Below are 19,736 nucleotides of genomic sequence, written 5' to 3'. Positions count from 1 at the left end.
ATCATCAACAGTCTACAATGGTCAAAGATATGCCAAAGGCAGCATGGCTATAATCATTAACCAAACCACTATGAACAAGAAATAAAGCTTTTGGCAAAGACCTCAACTCTTTATATAATAACGATAGCTTTAATGTATCTTTTTTTATTATTTGACATCATTAATAAATATTTTTGGTTTTGCACTTATTTCTCAGAAGTAATCACCATTAAAGAGAACCTACACACTACACCTTTATATTGAAATTCAAATTCACTGAATCAGTGCTTAGGCCAAAATAAAAACTATGTTTGTTTCTCGTACATTTTACACGACAAACTTAAAAACTTTTTCAAAGTCATTCCTCTACATCTACAAAACTTTTTGTTGAAAGAAAATTGGAAATAGACCAGAAAAATGGATTTCATTCACAGATGATGATAATGAATGGTTGTTAAACATCTAGCGACAAATTAAATAATATTCAGGACGAGAACGTGTTGATTTGATATGAATAATGAACACTGCACGTGTATGAGACACACTAAGTCAGATTTTTACAGTGCTTGTTCAGAAGGTAATTACAGTCCACAGGAATACATGTCCCCCTAACCAGAAATAACTCCAGGTCAAATAGTCTTTGCTCTTACTCCTAAATGACGCCTGCTTAGCGGAGAAGCAGCAAATACAAATTCAAAGTCTTTGATTTGACCTAGTCCAGATTCAAATCCACAACCTCCTACACTCAAGGCAAGCATGCTACCTAGAGACGGCAGCGCTGGTAAGCATAAAAGTCTATGTGACAGCAACCCATAGATACAAATAATCAAAAACATCTGAAGAGCAATATAAAATTTCAAACAATTGACAGGTATCTACACAATATGTCAATCTCAAAATTGTTACAAGTCTAAAAATGTTGTTGATTTATTATTGTGAATAAATATTAACAGAAATGGAGAAATTTAAAGATATATGCCATCAACATCACATTCTCCAAATACATGAAATATATGTAACCAAAACATTAATGTCAATTGCACACTAGCTCTGTGACATAATCAATTTACCTTCAACTAATGTACAAATTATTGCACTCTGATTTGTTTAATCGCTTCACTAACATCTATGAATAATTGAATATTCCTGTATTATCATAAAGTGATAATTTAAATCAGGTACAGCCCATATTACAAATGTATTACTCATAATTCACATCCTTGGCCTGAGTAAATCATGTAGAGGTACACGTACTCGCGATCGGCATTTCTCATTTCCATAATACAAATTGTCATTTACTGTAGCAACCCCCCCCCCCCCCTCCCCCCTCAACAAAAAAAGGTAATTGATCGTGATAAGAGTAGCCCTCTAGATGTTTTCTTGTTATTTGTGCCATTGGGTTGCTGTCTTATTGACCCTTACCCCAAATCTCCTTTTAATCCTACAGATAGATACCTTTTGGTCATATAACATTAACTTTTATATGTACATGTATTTATACATGCTTGGCTTTCAAATGATTGGATTTGAGCATTCCTGATCCTGCTGATGAAGGTAATCCAGAAAAGCACTCGAGACGCACAAAATTTATAAGCTGTTTTTTTCTTTTATCGGTAAACATGGGAAATATATATAATAAAGATAAGGGTAGACAGATACTGGTAGAACAACTCTATAACACATGTACATGTACGAGCATACAAGAATAGTTGTATTAATACAGACTGTGAGTCTTGGCAAAGGCTTGCATGCATGATGTTCAATAAACCCTGAAATCTAGCTAATTACCTTCTTTTGAGCAATGTTTTGGATATTTCATATCTAGATGTATTCTGTGGTGAAAAGTTGAAAAAAGGTGTGTAATTTAAAAGTGTTGGCTCATTTTGTTTTTCTAGAGCTAAGACAATAATATTGTTTCTATAGAACTCATGAGTTGCTCATGACTTCATGTGATTGATTGATTGATTGGTGTTTAACGCCATTTTCATCCCTATAGTGCTATTTTGTGGCAGTCAGTCAGACCTTCAACAGTAAAACTGAAAACCTAGTCAATTAAGATTAGAGTCGAGCGCACGTGCAACGTGCAGGAATCGAACTCACAACCTCAGTGCTGACAGGCTAGTGATACAGCAGTTCAACTCGACCACAGAGGTCCCTGGTCTTCATGTGAAAAGGTCTCCAAGTCCAAAAAAAAATATGTCTATGTAAAGTTACATCATTAAAATAAACTGCTTCGCTGAGCGCAGCTGGATACGCCCAACCCTGAACAGTTGGGGCAAAAATGGACACAATATCCAAGCTTGATACAGGTCTGAATTTGGATTGTAATTAAATATTTGACATATTATAGGTTTCTGAATAAATGTAGTCAAAGAACTTGAAATTGGTTATATGAATTGAATTTATATTCAATCAAAGATTTCTTGCTGTTGTGCAATACACTGTGTTGTTGCACAATACTTTGTAAATCTGTTGTCAGACTATAAACAAACAATAACTTCTCAATGTTATATCAGAAATTTATAAAAAACTAAAGGGATGTTATCTTATTAGATATAAACCAGTCATCAAAGTTTAATGAAAACTGCTCTAAGCACTTTAAGGATATTGTCCTGAAAGCATTTTTGAGTTATTGTCCGAAAACTGGAAAATCCCCCTTTTTGTAATGAATAAAACCCCATAAATCGGAAACATATAGTCTAAAATTTATAAAAATCAAAAGGAAGCTCATGTCAATAGAAATAAACAATTCACTAAAGTTTCTTGCAAATTGGTGAAACTGTTTTTGAGTTATTGTCCACAAACTTGAAAATCCCCCCTTTTTTAATGAATAAAACCCAAAAACTCACAAAACGGTAAATCCGAAATTTATAAAATACGAAAGGGAGCTCAGGTCAATAGATATAAACAATTCACCAAAGTTTTATGCATATTGGTTAAAGCGTTTTTGAGTTAATGTCCGACATGTTGACGACGGACGGACGGACAGACGGCCAATGGTATACCATAATACGTCCCGTAAACGGGCGTATAAAAAGTAGGGTAAGCAAGTCTGTATTTCCGTTTTCTTCTATTTTTTCGTTTATTTTTTGCGACATGATTTTTAGTCTTGCGGCCCATCTTGTTGTGGTCAGAGTTGTCCATGGGCCAAGTTTACCAGTATTTTTTATGATTGGATTATTTTCCGTGGTTATTGGTTGGATCAAAATGGGGGCAAAGTGTTTTTTCCATCACACAAGTCAAGAGTTTCCTTAAAACAACTGTCATATTCACGATTCAGTCGATTGTGAACATTTAGATGTATCAGGCAATTGATTTATTTTATTGGCAACTCTTAACTTCGCTTTTGACACAAGTTCAGTTTTTCACTTTACAACGGAAATAAAATTACTTAGGGTCAGCGCTCAAAAGTAGGGTCTGTCAGGTAACTGTATTAAAACAGAAATATTTTTGTTTTGCCTAATGAGAAGCCTGTTTTGTAGGTGTAAACACTGTACATGTACAATCTACATTGTTGTACATTGTACCTCCCCTCCACATCTTCCTACCAGACATTTGCCAGAGGCAGGTCATGAAATTCTGATAGCTAATCATAAGATGTTGAATCAATCAGATAAACTTCATAGGTCAATGAAATACTCCTTTGATTAATCTATTTATAGCAACAACAATAGAACATCATGCTGATCAATAGAGAGGTTACTTTAGTGTATTGGGCATACATACATAAATTACTGGTATAAAATTTAATTCTAGACTAAACAATTTCAGAAATATATTTTTCTTGCAATTGCAAGTACTGCCAAGTGTGATTTCACTTTCGTCTAACTTTTTTCAAATAGTTGCCTAATCATGCAAATGTCTTAAGTATGTATGTTAAGCTTACTAAAACTAAAAAGTTTTACAAATTTTAGCATTAAATTCAGAGTTTTGAAAAATGTTTTTCCCTGATTGTCCTTGAAGAAAATTAACTGGTCCTCACTATTATTTCTAATGCAAAATATCAAAATTGTGTCAGTCCTTTACAAAATTTTGGTGGTCAAAACCTTCGGACCACCATTTTTCGAGAACTCTTGACTATTAGAATAAAATTTGACTATGTTTTTTCGGCTCATTTTTTCTGAAGAAGACCATTCAAAAGCATATGCTAATAATGTTGCAAATTTCAACATGTTCAACAGGAATAAAATTCACAAAAAAAATCCTTATATTTGAGGAATGACCATCACGTCCTTGAAAATTTGATGACTTTTTTAAGGCATACAATTGCTTATGGTGTGTAAATTTCAACAGAAAATGAACAGAAAACATGTTAAACAGGGAAAATTACATTGAAGACAATTTTCTTTCAATTTGAAAATTACGTCACTCAAAACCTTCTCTACAATGCTCATTCCTTATTAAAATCAATTTGACAAAATACATGCAAGTATAGTAATGGTCAACACGGTCAATATATTTATACCCTATTTAAAATGGTATATTTTCATTAAAATTTCTCATAACTATTTTCTTATGTGTGTGTTAGTTTGATTATTTTGTACTTCTTTGTTTTTGTTATATTTCAATGTATTTTATCAGGGCCTTATGATCAGGTAAGATTATTTCTATAGCCAGGTAAACTAGGCTTTCGTAAATTCATACGGAGCTGAAAATTTGTCAATGGCAGTCGAAGTCGAAAAATGTTGATTCTGAGGACTGAAAATCAATGGCTTGAATTTCTTTTTCAACGATATATTACATTGACTTTCTATGTTATTCATTGAATTTTAAAACTTCTGATATGTATACTGAACACGATACCTATGGATTCCTAAAATTTTACAAATTCATGACTTCCTAGCAGGGACTTCTTTTTATGCTTTGACAGCTACATGTACATTTTGTACATCTGTTGATTTTTTTTTCTGTAAAAATCAAATAAATAAAATTCTGAAAAAATTACTTAAAACAACCTTACAATTGGAATTAATTTTGTTAATTACCCATATCTTGCTACCGCCATCATTACTTCAAAAACAGATTGTACAGTGAATGAAATACAATTGCCATGAAAGACTCATACATGTATGCAAGCTATGGAATAAACTTATTCTGAAACTCGTGGTTTTAGTCACTGCTATAACGGTGAAATGTGGTGATATCGAAATTAGTCAATGAAAAGGTAATTTGTAATTGTAGTCTTTTTAATGAATATAAAATGAATTTAAGCATGGTATTAACGTGAGGGAATTCAGATAAGCATATAATTAAACTAATTTAGGACACCTGTAAACTAATTTAAGACAACTGTAGGCTGTGGCATCACACGTTTTCCTATAAACTGTCCCTGAACCTGGATGATACATCTATGGACAATTGGACAAATAAAAACAAATGATTTGGCGGTCCTCCATGAATATAATCTGTCATGACTGTCGAACCAATGACCTCTTGCACAGACAGTACTAGTTACATGGTGCCAACAAAAAATTTTGAAATTTGATAAAATTACTAATGAACAATTTCCTAACCTGTAAAATTAGTTTATCTTATAAAAAGATAGTATTGCAAGTTTTTTCTAATATATATCCTAATAATTGTTAATTAATTGTGACTTTTTATCCTATCAATTTTGCAACTTTCTGTCACGTTTTCTGTCCCTTTAACACTACCCAAAACACTTTATCGCTATTTCTCCGTCATTACTAGTCATCACAATGATGCCCATAAAATTTTAATGTTATAAGAAAAAAGTCAATGCCAAAGTGATTGCTGTATGACATTAATAGTTCAAGTGTCCTGAAATCTGGGGTCAAGTTTGGCAGATTCAGAAATAGTGATAAGTATAGATTATCAGGATTTCTACACATTGATATCGTAAAATATCAGCCACAATGTGAACTTTTATGGTGAGTGAGCATAGCAAACAAGCAAAAAAGCTTCACATTGTGTCGAGGGGTTGATTTTTTGTGATAGGCCAAAACAAAAATAGGGGTTTTCCTGTTGCATGCCCCAAACAAATATGGTCGGTAGATCAGGTTTTTTTTCTTTTTCCTTTTTTTCATCAATCTCATCATTCTTTAAACAGTTGTTTCAAATTTTTTTGAGTGTAAACTGTCTTGGACGTTTGTATATCAGGTTTATTGTTACATTTCATCTACCGAACTGCGAGCACACTATGGTTCTGCATTTAACTAGTTATATAAGCCAGGCTTTGTTTTATCAATCATGGTCACAAAAAAACGCTTTAACAAATAACGCTAATTACACCGCGACAATTTTGAGACACGCAAGAAGAACAGCTTTTATTTTAAACAAAGCGAAATTACATGTACATGTACCAATTTTTTATTTATCAATTTTTTTTTCAGAAAAAAAGTTTATGTCAGTCGGGCTACCTGAAGCACAACTATTTTTTTGGGTCACATCTATGCACAGAAAACCTGCTAATCTGTTTATCATGCTATTACATGTCTTTTTACCACCCCTTTACCATTACAAAAGTAAGCATGATAACATCTCGTCACAATGTTACATTATGGACAAATTCTCCTCTGACATTGTGATGTCACTAATATAAGTTCAGCTCAGGTCTCATAGCTGTGATACCAAAAATTATGGAGCGACTGTGCTGGGCAATATAGGCAAAAGGAAACATGATGAGGTCTATTATATGAGGATCCTCAACCTATTCGTCAGGTTTTTCAGAATCTAAAATAACGATAAGATCTACTAATTGTTCAGTTGATTGTTAATAGAAATCTGTATAAATAACTCCTGGTGGACCCCGTTAGATATCAATGACAATAAAGCATATGTTTGTTGGCCCTTGTTTGTTCATTTTTTCACACAGTAGGAAAAAATGGGGGCAGTATACATGTATTTAGTTGCATAACTTTGTGTGATACACTTCATACCTTTTACAAACTCTTTGCTGTAAAAAGGATACATGTGAGATCTAGATCAAATCCGTCAACTTTGTGCCGTCTCTTGTTTTTACTGACAAGACCTTTTAAAAAATCCATTTTCACAAAAACAGTTGAAATCAAGAAAAATTGTCAACAGGTCTTTCGACACTTTCAGCGTATGGTAATATCCTTGTCACTGCATTTTCTAAACAAAAATAAATTCATTGATGGAAACAATACATTATTACATGTAAACAAAACGACAAAATTCAATAAATGACACAAATTTCAGTTTACATTTTGTATGTCGCTATTCGCTATGGCGGCTTCCTGATTTGATATCCTTCCGCTGACCAATCATTGTGGGGAGATTTATAAAATCTTCTGCCCTTTACACTAAAATATATTTATTCGACACTTCTGGCTAAATCATGATATTTAAACAATATCCAACTGTGCGAATGTTTCCATTTTTATGAAGATACGAAAATATTCTAACCTGATAAAGCTATGTCAAAGGTCAACCTTGTGTGTAGAAAACCTACTGACCCACTAATCATTGACATAGTTTGCAATACACAATGTTTTGTTTGATCTATCGACTTAAGTTAAATATCCAAAGCACCATTTATTGACAAATGTGTAACAAAGAAGTGTTTCATAGATTACGACTGTAAAATATATAAATATATACATTTATGCATTCAAAACTATATTTAAAAAAAAAAATCTACATTAGAAAAAGGGAGATAAATGCAACAAATAATTTATCTGCAGGTGCCCTCAAAACCAATTAACTTGTAACGTCGGCATGTAAGATTAGCAGAAACAACTAATTGATAACTGGAATTTATTAATATTTTCTTTATGGTGCTGTTTTTGTTTGATAAGTATTTGAAATTCGATTTAACTGGTCTTTTTATGTCACAAATCAGTTATGTAGGTTGTTAGTTTGAGGGTCTGTATCTGTTTTATAGTAGTCTCAGTCTGGATGGAAAGGGGATTTTTTTTTCATTTCTGTGTTCATTAATTTGTACTGAGCCATTTTTCTCAAGTGAACATTGTGCATTCTTGTAACAAAAAAATGATATTACGTCAGTTAAGACGATTGATAATTAAGGCCAAGGATTTTGATAACTTTAATTATACTAGGAAAATCCTTGGCTATATGCAGATATCAGATTTTGATCGTAAGTTTGTAAATTCAGAATCAGTGAATACCCATTGAAAGAAGTCCATTACTTGAGTAGACGTCTGCCATTAGCGATAGAAAGAGTATACGCACTAATTGTTTCCGCAGCATTTTCATGAATTCACTCTTCTATTCAGAGCTACATGTAGTTGTTGAAAGCATTTTGACGCTATTTAATATGATTTAGAAAATTTTAGCATTGAAGGAAGTCCCCAACCAAGATGAAATAATTTTATCCGATAGATAATGGACATTTTCATAAAACAATCATGGGCCCTTGTCAGGCAAGATACATTTACATCCTAGTACAAACACAGAAATATGGTTTATACATCTATGGCGTCTATGGTACAAAAGAGAGGCAACAGATACCAAAGGGACATTTAAACTCACAAGTCGAAAATAAACTGACAACACCATGCCACTAAAAAAAAGACGTTTAAAAAGACAAACAATAGTACACATCAGGGGCGGATCCAGGATTTTGGAAAGGGGGGGCGTAGTATGTTAAATTTGCCGAGCGGAGCGAGGTGAAATTTTTTTTAGACCTTTTTTGGGCTAACAAAACATAAAATAAGTGTAAAATGCACATTTTTAGTGACGGTTCCTCACACGGGGTATGTATATTTTATAGTTGAAGTGTAAGCTTGGGTTGTTTATTTTTGATGCCGCATTCTCCCCATTAATTGTCTATTATAAAATGATTGAATGGATCTAAAGCTATGTACTAATATTTTTGATGTGGGATTTGTCAGTAAAAAATGGACATGGAAAATTCTCGTTTGTTGTATGGTTAGTTAGCATAACCTCACAGATTACTTGTTGTAAACATGATATACGGCTATTCAATAAAGTTTATAATGGTATTACGATCGACACGAACATAGACAAACAAGCAATTTTTATCCAAATGTTTGGTTGAAATGTTTCATTCAACAAGGGAAGTGAGGGGTTCAAAATCAACTAAAGGCTACGAATGAGTCTGAAAATCAAATGACAACGAAGTTGTGAATGACGGTCGACAAATGGAGCCATAAAGGCCACACCCAGCAGGCAGGTTGCAGTTGGGTCTTGAAAAAAAGTATTCACTATATCAGTTCGGCGAAACAGACATTCCGGTCAGATATGGGATTTACATGCAACTCCCCCCCCCCCCCCCCAAAAAAAAAAATTACGCCCGTTTTTTATTCACCATGTTCATTTAATGCTGATTAATTCTGTTGGTTTTTTTTTTCTTATAGCAAAAAAGGGGACACGATAATTGTGTTCATTACAGATACGGCCAGAATTTTTGTTTTTTAAGGCAAAAATCAGGGTCAGAATTTTTTCTCTAAAATATCTCAGACTGCCCATTCAAATCAAATGGTCCGTACCTTAGACTTTAAATATATCTAGAGCTTACTGACTGGGGATCATAATATTATTCAGCAATGTTTTTAATTGGCTGGGGCGTGTGGGGTTAAATATATTTTCGTAGGTAAATAATATTGTCGTGGAACTTTTTTTTCATGAGAGTGTAATAGAGAATTACTTTCTGTTGAGTGGAAATATGAAATAGAAGTCAATACGTTCTTGCTCAATCCTTTGTCGCTTTGAAGGTGTCATGCTGGTCATCCTCCGCCTAAGCAATGTGTTACTGTAATTTTAATTTCAAAATGACTGAGTGACGTTTCAAACGTACTGATCAACTCCACCGTAGCGAAACACATGACTGACATATAAATCAAAAATATAGTACAGTAAATACGAGCGAAAAATATCTTTATAAGTAAAGAACTGTCGCATAAAAATTAAATACACGACCGGGAAATGGCAAAGTTCACGAAGTCTAGTCTGATTCATCATTTTACAAAAAAAAAAAGTTCAAGCAAAAGGGGGGGGGGGGCGCACGCCCTCTACGCCCCCCTCTGGATCCGCCACTGCACATAACACGACATACAAAAATAAAGACTAAGCAACACGAATCCCACCAAAACTAAGTCAAGTGATTACAATGATAATTATCATAAAAACATGAGACTAAAAAAATATTTAATTGCGATAAATAAAGTTCTAAATGGGGGGGGGGTCTAGGATGGAAAATTTTGTCCTGCATTTTTTTTAGTTGTAATCTCTGTCCTGCCATTTTATTTTTCACTCTATTCGGTCCTGCCTTTTTTTTTTTTAGTTTATCCTGCCTTTTTTTACATAAATTGTCATCCTGCCTTTTTTTTGCAAAGTGTCTCATCCTGCCTTTTTTTTACTCAAAACTGTCCTGCCTAATTTTTTTCAAATTTCATCCTAGCCCCCCCCCCTAAAAATCAAATGGTAGCTCCCTAAGCAAAATATTGTTATAAACTCAAAGTACACACCCGGGCGATACTGTGAATTTAAGTATAAAATTGAAAGACGTTTTGAAATGACATTGGTGTGAAATTCATGGGAAATTGACACTACCTCTTTTATTTGATTTGTAATAAAACTAATATTGATGTTTGAGATTGATTTTGGCTGAAGTGTACCCGGGAAATGTAGTGACAATAATCGGCGGCAGACGACACCAAGAGTTGGTGCTTAAAAGCGAGAGGAATTTCTACTTTTTCATTAACATGATTAAAGCAGATACATTTTTGATTTTAACGCGAATTTTACTGTGCGTAATTATATATAGAGAATATCATAATATTATTTTCAATATCGCACCCTAGACATCAGTATAATCACAAGAGCTCTACTCAAGGGATTATATTGGTTGAGGGTTAATACGGTGTGTGATATTGAAACGACATATCATATACTCTTTATTATATACGTCAGAAGGATATTTTCCTGATCTTGGTATTTTAAAGAAATGTAATACCGAAAATATGTTTATATGGTTAATGGGTTGTGAGAATCTAAAATTCTAAAACGCTTATGTGATTTGATAATCAGTCTCTGGACTGAAAGGGATATTATGTTAAAAATGTAAAATGATGCCTGTTTACTGACCCAGTGAATCATTCTTAGGCCAAATTTAAAAGAAACAGCTCTTATATTGTGGCATCAAATTTATGGCACTATATCCATAGACAGTTAAATATATGCCTCAACATTTATGTATGTTATATCAGAGACATGTATTTATATGTCTCTGGTTATATATATATATATATATATAAAGAAAAGTTAAGTAGAATCCGTATGCTGGTAACATATAAGAAAATTAATAAAAGGTAATAACGGTTTCAATTCATCACTTTATCTATATATAGATATCTGGGTTTTGTTTGTTTGTTTTTGTTTTTGTTTTTTTTTTGTGTTTATTTTTTTTTTTCTATTCTATATTTTGTCACTATATATACATCATTAAGAATTAATAATAGTCATTGTAATATATTGTTTGTAGTTATACTGCCCTTCTAGGGCGTCTTTGATTGACAATAAAATTATTTTATTGTATTGTATTCGTATATTTCCTTTTTATAGATTTTATTACTCACATGTTTACATACTGTCATCGACTTGAAAACGCCGCGCCATCCAATCTTTTACCATGCTTACATAATCCAAACAGCGAATATAAAAATAAAGATGATGTAGAGGACAATTCAAACGTAGTCTCCTTCAGCAAGAAAAAAATTGAATTAAGATCTTATATTAATATATGAATAATTAAAGCAAAACTAAATTTAAAGTATGTACTTAAACACACATTTAAATAAATTGGAAGTAGTACAATTTAATCAAGTTAGGTGGTGTTACATCTAACAAAATCTATCCAAATTATTTTTGCAAAGAATTCCGCTCAAGCCAGTTTTTTGCTGTGCATGTACTGATTTTGTGTCATGGGATGATACCGCATATCCTTTGTTTTGCTAATAAATATATAGAGGAAGAACACGGGAAAATTAATTTATTTTCTAAATTTAAAATCATGTTTTGCATATGAAAATTATCTTAACATTATCAGTTCAGAGCAACGTAGTATACTCGTATAATGTACGAGAAAATTTCCTTGAACAAACTGCCAAATTTACGATCAGTTGTCCAAGAAAATTTGTTCATATGGATACTGTCAAATGAAAGCGTCTCATTTATTTTAACGTTTTGTAAAAATTTGGAGACAGTTTATTCTCTTAAGTAACTTGCTAATTATACAAGAAATTTAACTAATATATTTTATTAGTATACACAGATATGTGTATTTCTATATGTGTCATTTTTATTTCATACGTATATTTTAATTATATGTGAATACATGGTACAAAAATATATAAGCATTATTTGAGTTATCTCTCTTTATATAGGATGGAATAGTAAAATAGAAACTGAGAATGTGTCAAAGAGACAAAAAAAAACGACCAAAAAGCAGAAAACAGCCCAAGACCATCAATGGGTCTTCAACCCAGCGAGAAAATCCCGCACTCGGAGGTGGGCTTCAGCTGACACCTAAACAATAATGTACTAATGGTTACCTGAACTACACCAAAAAAAAAGTAAAACATCTTTTCATCTCGGTCTCTAGTAAGGGTTCAACTACTAATCTTTCAGTTCTTTTTACTAGTTCCTTAACTTCTATCAAAGAACTTACCAATAACTTTTCTAATAAAACATATGATAATAGTGTAATTAACTATTTTTGGAATGTAAAAAAATCTCTGGATATTTTAGATAAATTACGTGCTTTCGATGGTCCTTTTGATTCGTTTGACAGTTTTGACTTTTCCGCTCTTCATACTACACTTCCACACAATCTTATCAAACAAAAGTCTTTCTATTTAATTAAAGGTTCGTTTGACAAATCGGATTGCAAATTTATTTGCTGCAACTCATATAAAGCCTTTTTCTTTAATGAGAAAGGTAAATATGCTAGATATACTTACTGGAAGTGTGATGAGATGATCAAAGCTGTGAATTTTCTCCTTGACAACATTTATGTATGTTTCGGCAGTACAGTTTATCGACAGGTTATAGGTATTCCTATGGGTTACAGTTGTGCCTCTTTAATAGCAGACTTGTTCTTGTTCTGTTGTGAATCACATTTTACGGCCAAACTCAGTGAAGACCCGTCTTAATTCCATTTAATTGATAAATTCAACAACACATACTGTTATCTTGATGATATTTTTCGTTAAATAATCATGCATTATATATATATATATATATATATATATATATAAATTCAACACTGTACTTAGTACGGGGCGCCGAATGGGACTTGAACTTTTTGTAATCAAAATCAATTTTGTGTACACAAAATTCAATTCTGTCATAACAAAATCATTTTTGTCTTATGCAAATATAAACTTATGTGCATACAAAATTGACTTTTGTTACCTGATATGGAAATCAAAACACAAAAGTCAATTTTGTGAGACAAAATTGAATTTGTACGCAATTAACATGTTGATTAAATTAGCATCCTGTGATTTTGTAATTAAAATTATTTTTTGTGTAGACAAAATTGAGTTTTGTTAGACAGAAGTGAAAATTTAACACAAGATTGACTTTTGTGACACAAAATTGACTTTCACGACAAAAATGACTTTTGTTACAGCAAATTGACTTTTGTTAGACAGAAGTGAAAATTTAACACAAGATTGACTTTTGTGACACAAAATTGACTTTAGCGACAAAAATGACTTTTGTGACACCAAATTGACTTTTGTTAAATTTTCACTTCTGTTTAACAAAACTCAATTTTGTCTACACAAAAATAAACACAAAATTGACTTTTGTGACAAAAATGACTTTTGTGACAAAAATGACTTTTGTGACAAAAATGAATTTTGTGACACAAAATTGACTTTTGTTAAATTTTCACTCCTGTTTAACAAAATTCAATTTTGTCTACACAAAAATAAACACAAAATTGAATTTTGTGACAAAATCTCAGTTTTGTATGCAAATTAGTTCACAGAATCCAAACTAAACTAATTTGCATACAAAATTGACTTTTGTCGCCCAATTTTCAAATTAGGTAACAAAAGTAAAGTCTGTGATACAAAAATGAATTTTGTCATGACAAGAGTAACTTTTGTCCACTGAAAGCTAGTTTTGTATGACAAAATTTAGATTTGTAGTATGCTACAAAATTGTTAAACTGAACTCATTTTTATTGAACAAAACTCACTTTTGTCCGTACAAAATTGAATTTCGAGTACAAAACCACAAGAGTCCCGTTCGGCGCCCTGTACTTAGATCTTTGAATATTGTTTTTATTGGTATAGATATTGATTTAGTTATCATTAGATTAAATCCATACTTAATATTATTGTTATACACATATGCTCCTTCGTGGTACTACAATCTGTCGATACCTATATTTTGGCATTGCACAAGGTCATATTTTTCTCTGACTGTTAATTACGTCTTTTCACTAAATCCATTGGATGTTGGATGTGTACTGATTGATATTTTAGTTTAAGATACACGATTTTTTTATTCGTTGTTAATGGCTTTGAACTAGCTGTCAGTAACTACGAGTACTCTCAGATCTGTAATTTGTGTCTTTGTGTGTTTTTTGTTTTTGTTTTAGGGGTGTATAATTAAATACCATGTCACGTCCGGTCTGTTTTTTTCCGCTTTGTTTCGATCTGATGAGTTAATAGATATAAGAAGATGTGCCAATGAGACAACCCTCCATCCAAGTAAAAATTTATAAAAGTAAACCATTTTAGGTCAAAGTACGGTCTTCAACACGGAGCCTTGGCTCACAACGAACGGCAAGCTATAAAGGGCCCCAAAATTACTAGTGTAAAACCATTCAAATGGGAAAACCAACGGTCTAATCTATATAAAAAACGAGAAACGAGAAACACTTATGAACCACATCAACAAACAACAACTACTGAACATCAGATTCCTGACTTAGGACAGGTGCAAACAACTGCAGCGGGTTTAAACGTTTTAATGGTACCAAATCTTCACCCTTATCTGAAACAATAGTGTAACATCACAACATAGAAAAACACACTATAAAATATATATTAAGCCTTTTTCAACTGATTTTCACAGTTTGTTCTTATGTTGTAATGTTACACCACTGCCCCAGGTTAGGGGATGGTTGGCGCCTTCAAGCATGCTTGACCCCGCCACATTTTATATGTGCCTATTCCAAGTCCGGAGCATGTAGCTCATTGGTTGTCGTTGGTTCATGTCTGTCATATTTGTTTCTCGTAAATTGTTTAGTTATAAATTAGGCCGTTAGTTTTCTCAATTGAATTATTTCATATTTTTCATGTCGGGGTCTTTTATAGTCGACTATACGGTATCATGTATGGGTTTTTCTCATCGCTGAAGGACGTCCGCTTGCCTGTAATTGCTTACATCCACTTCATTTGAACTTTGGTGGATATTTGTTTCATTGGCAATCATAACACATCTCCTTATTTTTATATAGTATACAAGTTCAGCGAAATGTACGCCCGCCGTTTTTTCAGTTGAAGTCTTGAATTTTGATGTGTAACGTGAAAAAGGGTCAGTACGACAAACTAATACAAACTAATCGTAGTAATGAAATATCACATTTAAACAAAATTATACGTGAAAGTGCAATTAAAAACAGAAAAATGTATTTTTGCAGCATTTTACGTACATTCTTTACATTGATAGAATTTTTGTTAACAATATTTTATTGACTGTATCCGTGCAAGTAATAAACGCTGTAAACTTACTATTGTGTCCGTGTGTCCGGCTACAAAATGAATGCCAAATAATTTTGCACCGGAACCTTGCAAGTGAAGACCTGCATTCTCATTTAAAGAACATGCATGTGACATTTTTAAAAAATAAAATCAGATCAGTTTAGAACTGTCTACTTTGCTTAAAAGTAACATGGTGACCAGAGGCAATTTTTAAACTGGCGTGACCCTGTGACCTAAGAAGGTATCATAATTGAGCCCAAAATTATGAACTTTTTATATTCAACTAACAATTTATCAAAACTGTTGGCGCGGCAGCCTGGCTGAAGATATATATATATATAGTTTTCATTTTTTTCTTTATTGACTGTTTAATGCATACATCAGAAAATATTTAATTTCATAAATTGCTTTTTGTTCGGTATTATATTCGTGGAATAGTTTGTACTACTGTTTTCTGCGACTAGTGTACACAATTTTAATCTACAATACTTATATTTTTGAAGGCCGCACGGTCCCCTATAATTGCTTACATCCACTTCATTTGAACTCTGGTGGACCAGGATATATATATAGTTGTCGCATTGTCAATTATACCACAGCTGTTGTTGCATGCTTCAATATTTATATATTATAACTAATAATAATAAAGAGATTATTATTTAAGTTGCAATAACGTCTCTGAATAGTGATCATATTTAATTTTGTTATACGCTTAAGCAAATAAATAATATTAAAATGAAAAAAAATCTTAACGATATTTTAGGAACATTAGCGTGGATGGTTGACTTTTGATAAAACCCGTTAAATCATTCACAACTGTTCTATCATTTGAGGCAATTGAGAGCTTGCCATGTTGTACTTACCCGTCTGTTATCATTGAGGGTCGTATGCAAATACCCGTCTGTTGTTGAGGCTCGTATGAAGACAGCTTCCCATGTTGTACAAAAATCCCGTCTGTTGTTGAAGATCGTACGTTGACAGCTTTCCATGTTATACAAATACTCAACTGTTATTGAGGATCGTACGTTGACAGCTTGCCATGTTGTAAAAATACCCCTCTGTTATTTAGATTCTTATGTTGACAGGTTGCCATGTTTTACAAATATCCTTCTTTTGTTGAGGATCGAATGTTGACAGCCTGCCATGTTGTACAAATACCCGTCTGTTATTAGATGACGTTTGTTGACAGCTTGCCATGTTGTACAAATACCAGTCTGTTATTGGAGGACGTATGTTGGCAGCTTGCCATGTTGTACAAATACCCGTCTGTTATTAGAGGACGTATGTTGACAGCCTGCCATGTTGTACAAATACCCGTCTGTTATTGGAGGACGTATGTTGACAACTTGCCATGTTGTACAAATACCCGTCTGTTATTGATGATCTTATGTTGACAGCTTTCCATGTTGTACAAATACCCGTTTGTTATTGAGGGTCGCATGTTGGCAGCTTACCATGTTGTACAAATACCCGTTTGTTATTGAGGGTCGCATGTTGACAGCTTTCCATGTTATACAAATACTCAACTGTTATTGAGGATCGTACGTTGACAGCTTGCCATGTTGTAAAAATACCCCTCTGTTATTTAGGTTCTTATGTTGACAGGTTGCCATGTTGTACAAATATCCTTCTTTTGTTGAGGATCGAATGTTGACAGCCTTCCATGTTGTACAAATACCCGTCTGTTATTAGATGACGTTTGTTGACAGCTTGCCATGTTGTACAAATACCAGTCTGTTATTGGAGGACGTATGTTGGCAGCTTGCCATGTTGTACAAATACCCGTCTGTTATTAGAGGACGTATGTTGACAGCCTGCCATGTTGTACAAATACCCGTCTGTTATTGGAGGACGTATGTTGACAACTTGCCATGTTGTACAAATACCCGTCTGTTATTGATGATCTTATGTTGACAGCTTACCATGTTGTACAAATACCCGTTTGTTATTGAGGGTCGCATGTTGGCAGCTTACCATGTTGTACAAATACCCGTTTGTTATTGAGGGTCGCATGTTGGCAGCTTGCCATGTTGTACAAATACCCGTCTGTTATTGATATCGTATGTTGACAGTTTGCTATGTTTTGCAAATACCGTCTGTTATTGAGAATCGTATGCAGACATCTTAGTCTACAAAAACGTGAACATGCCAAAACCGTCGGATGATACACTTACTGGAAATGTGAAGATATGATTGAAGCTTTTAAAAATGTTCTCCTGGACAACTTATATGTACGTTTCGGCGATAAAGTGTATCGATAGGTAGTAGGTATTCCTATGGGCACTATTGCGCCCCTTTTATAGCAGATTTATTCCTACATTGCTATGAATCACAGTTTATGGCTAAAATCAGTAAAGACATGTCATTGTTACATTTAGTTGACACATTCAACGATACCTACCGTTATCTTGATGATATTTTTTTCATTAAATAATCCAGAATTCTCTAAATATACTACCGAAATTACCCAAAGGAACTAACTTTAAATAAATCTAACATAAACAGCTGCAGTAGTTGTCCTTTTCTAGATTTAAACATTTCAATTGGAAACTCAATACAAAAATTTACGACAAAAGAAACGATTTTTCATTCCCTTTTTTTAATTTTCCTTTTTTAGACGGCGATGTTCCTTTGGCTCCATCATACGGCGTTTATATATCCCAACTCGTTCGTTATGCCCGTGTGTAGTAATGTCACATATTTTATAGAACGTAATCAATGTATCAATGGTAAATTATTAAGTCAGGAATTTCGTTACCATAAATTACGTAAAACATTTACTAAATTCTTTCATAGATACTAAGATTTGATTAGTTAATTTGGCTGTACCTGTAGAAAACTTATTAAAAATAGTATTTCACATCCTAAATTTTACGGCAATATTGTACTAAAAGCGCGGAAAACACTATGTGATTAGTGTAAACTTATCGAACCTTTAAACAAACTTATTAGTAAAGGTTATCTTATTAATGTTGTAATAAGATCATTGAATACTGTTTTCATTGGCACTAACATCGATTTTGTCATCAACAAATTAAAACGTAACTAAATTTGTATTCTTTTCGAATGTCTTTTTGGGATGCATATATACATATCCACGTTTATTTTCTATTTAGAAATTGTTTTATCTATACATAACATCATACATATTTATTATAAGGTTAAATCCTTACTATCCTTCTGCCTGTCGTTACATTTATTTTGGCATTGCACAAGTCATGTCTTCTTTGACTGTGCATGGCATTAAAACACTAAATCCCTGCATGGGATGTGTTTTAATTGATTTTAGTCTCTGATGCATATTTTTTAAACTGTTTTTGGTTTTTAACTAGCTTTCAGTAACTGCGAGTACTCTCAAATCGTACTTTCGTGTTAATTTGACCTGTTGACACAATTTGTAATGCATTTCTGTTATTCATTGTTTACTTATTTTGTGTTATATCTCGTCTTACTATTTTTAATATGTACCACCTTTGATAAGTATTTAGTATGACGAAACAATTTTCTCTTCTGTACTCGTACTATGAATAACAAATTTATTTTGTAAAAATTGTTTCTGTACTCCTAACAACAAAATTATTATATTTAAATTTACCTGTGTACGCTACTTTATTTAACGCCATTTTGTCCTCGGTTAAAGTTGTCTTTTTGACATTGAAACATCTTTTTTATTTATATTGTGTCATAGATCAAACTTATTCGTTCAGTGTATATTTACTTGTTTTTGTGTAGTGTCTTTTTGATCGAGTTAAGCTATTTCAATTGATATTTTATTGTGTGTCTTTTTATGTTGTAATGTTATACCACTGTATCGGGTTAGAGTGAAGGTTGGCGCCTGTTATAACGTTTAAGGGCATACGATACAGTAGAGATCCCTCGTTGATTTTTTCTTGAAATTTTGGTAGAAGGTCAATTTTAATGTGTACTTTTGAAATGTGCAAAGAAAAATATACCTTCATGACTTACTTTTTGAGATAATTTGGTTTGAAATTTGCATATTTGAAGGAAAAACACTGAAATTGCATAAATAAGGACTTTTAAGGAAAGTAACAATACTTTTGAACGAAC

General features: G+C 32.8%; 1 protein-coding gene across 2 annotated transcripts in view; it reads right to left on the bottom strand.

Moving 5' to 3' along the window:
* Positions 1-7,240, bottom strand: part of LOC127708001 (phosphatidylinositol 3,4,5-trisphosphate 3-phosphatase and dual-specificity protein phosphatase PTEN-like) — a 57,788-nt gene extending 50,548 nt beyond the window's left edge. Inside the window, exons 1-2 of one of the 2 annotated variants that reach the window (XM_052212787.1) lie at positions 7,167-7,240; positions 6,911-7,074 (exon numbers count right to left, since the gene is read on the bottom strand). In XM_052212787.1, coding sequence (XP_052068747.1) covers positions 6,911-6,986 — 76 coding nt within the window. In that variant the 5' untranslated portion in view covers positions 6,987-7,074; positions 7,167-7,240. Of the gene's footprint in view, positions 1-6,910 lie in introns of both variants that reach the window. The other variant, XM_052212786.1, reaches the window with a different exon arrangement.
* Positions 7,241-19,736: the final 12,496 nt, after the last annotated feature.

Source organism: Mytilus californianus, unplaced genomic scaffold (genome assembly GCF_021869535.1).
Source record: "Mytilus californianus isolate M0D057914Y unplaced genomic scaffold, xbMytCali1.0.p SCAF_7, whole genome shotgun sequence".
In the NCBI taxonomy this organism is placed as follows: Eukaryota; Metazoa; Mollusca; class Bivalvia; order Mytilida; family Mytilidae; genus Mytilus; species Mytilus californianus.
This window is presented reverse-complemented; position numbering and strand designations above follow the sequence as displayed.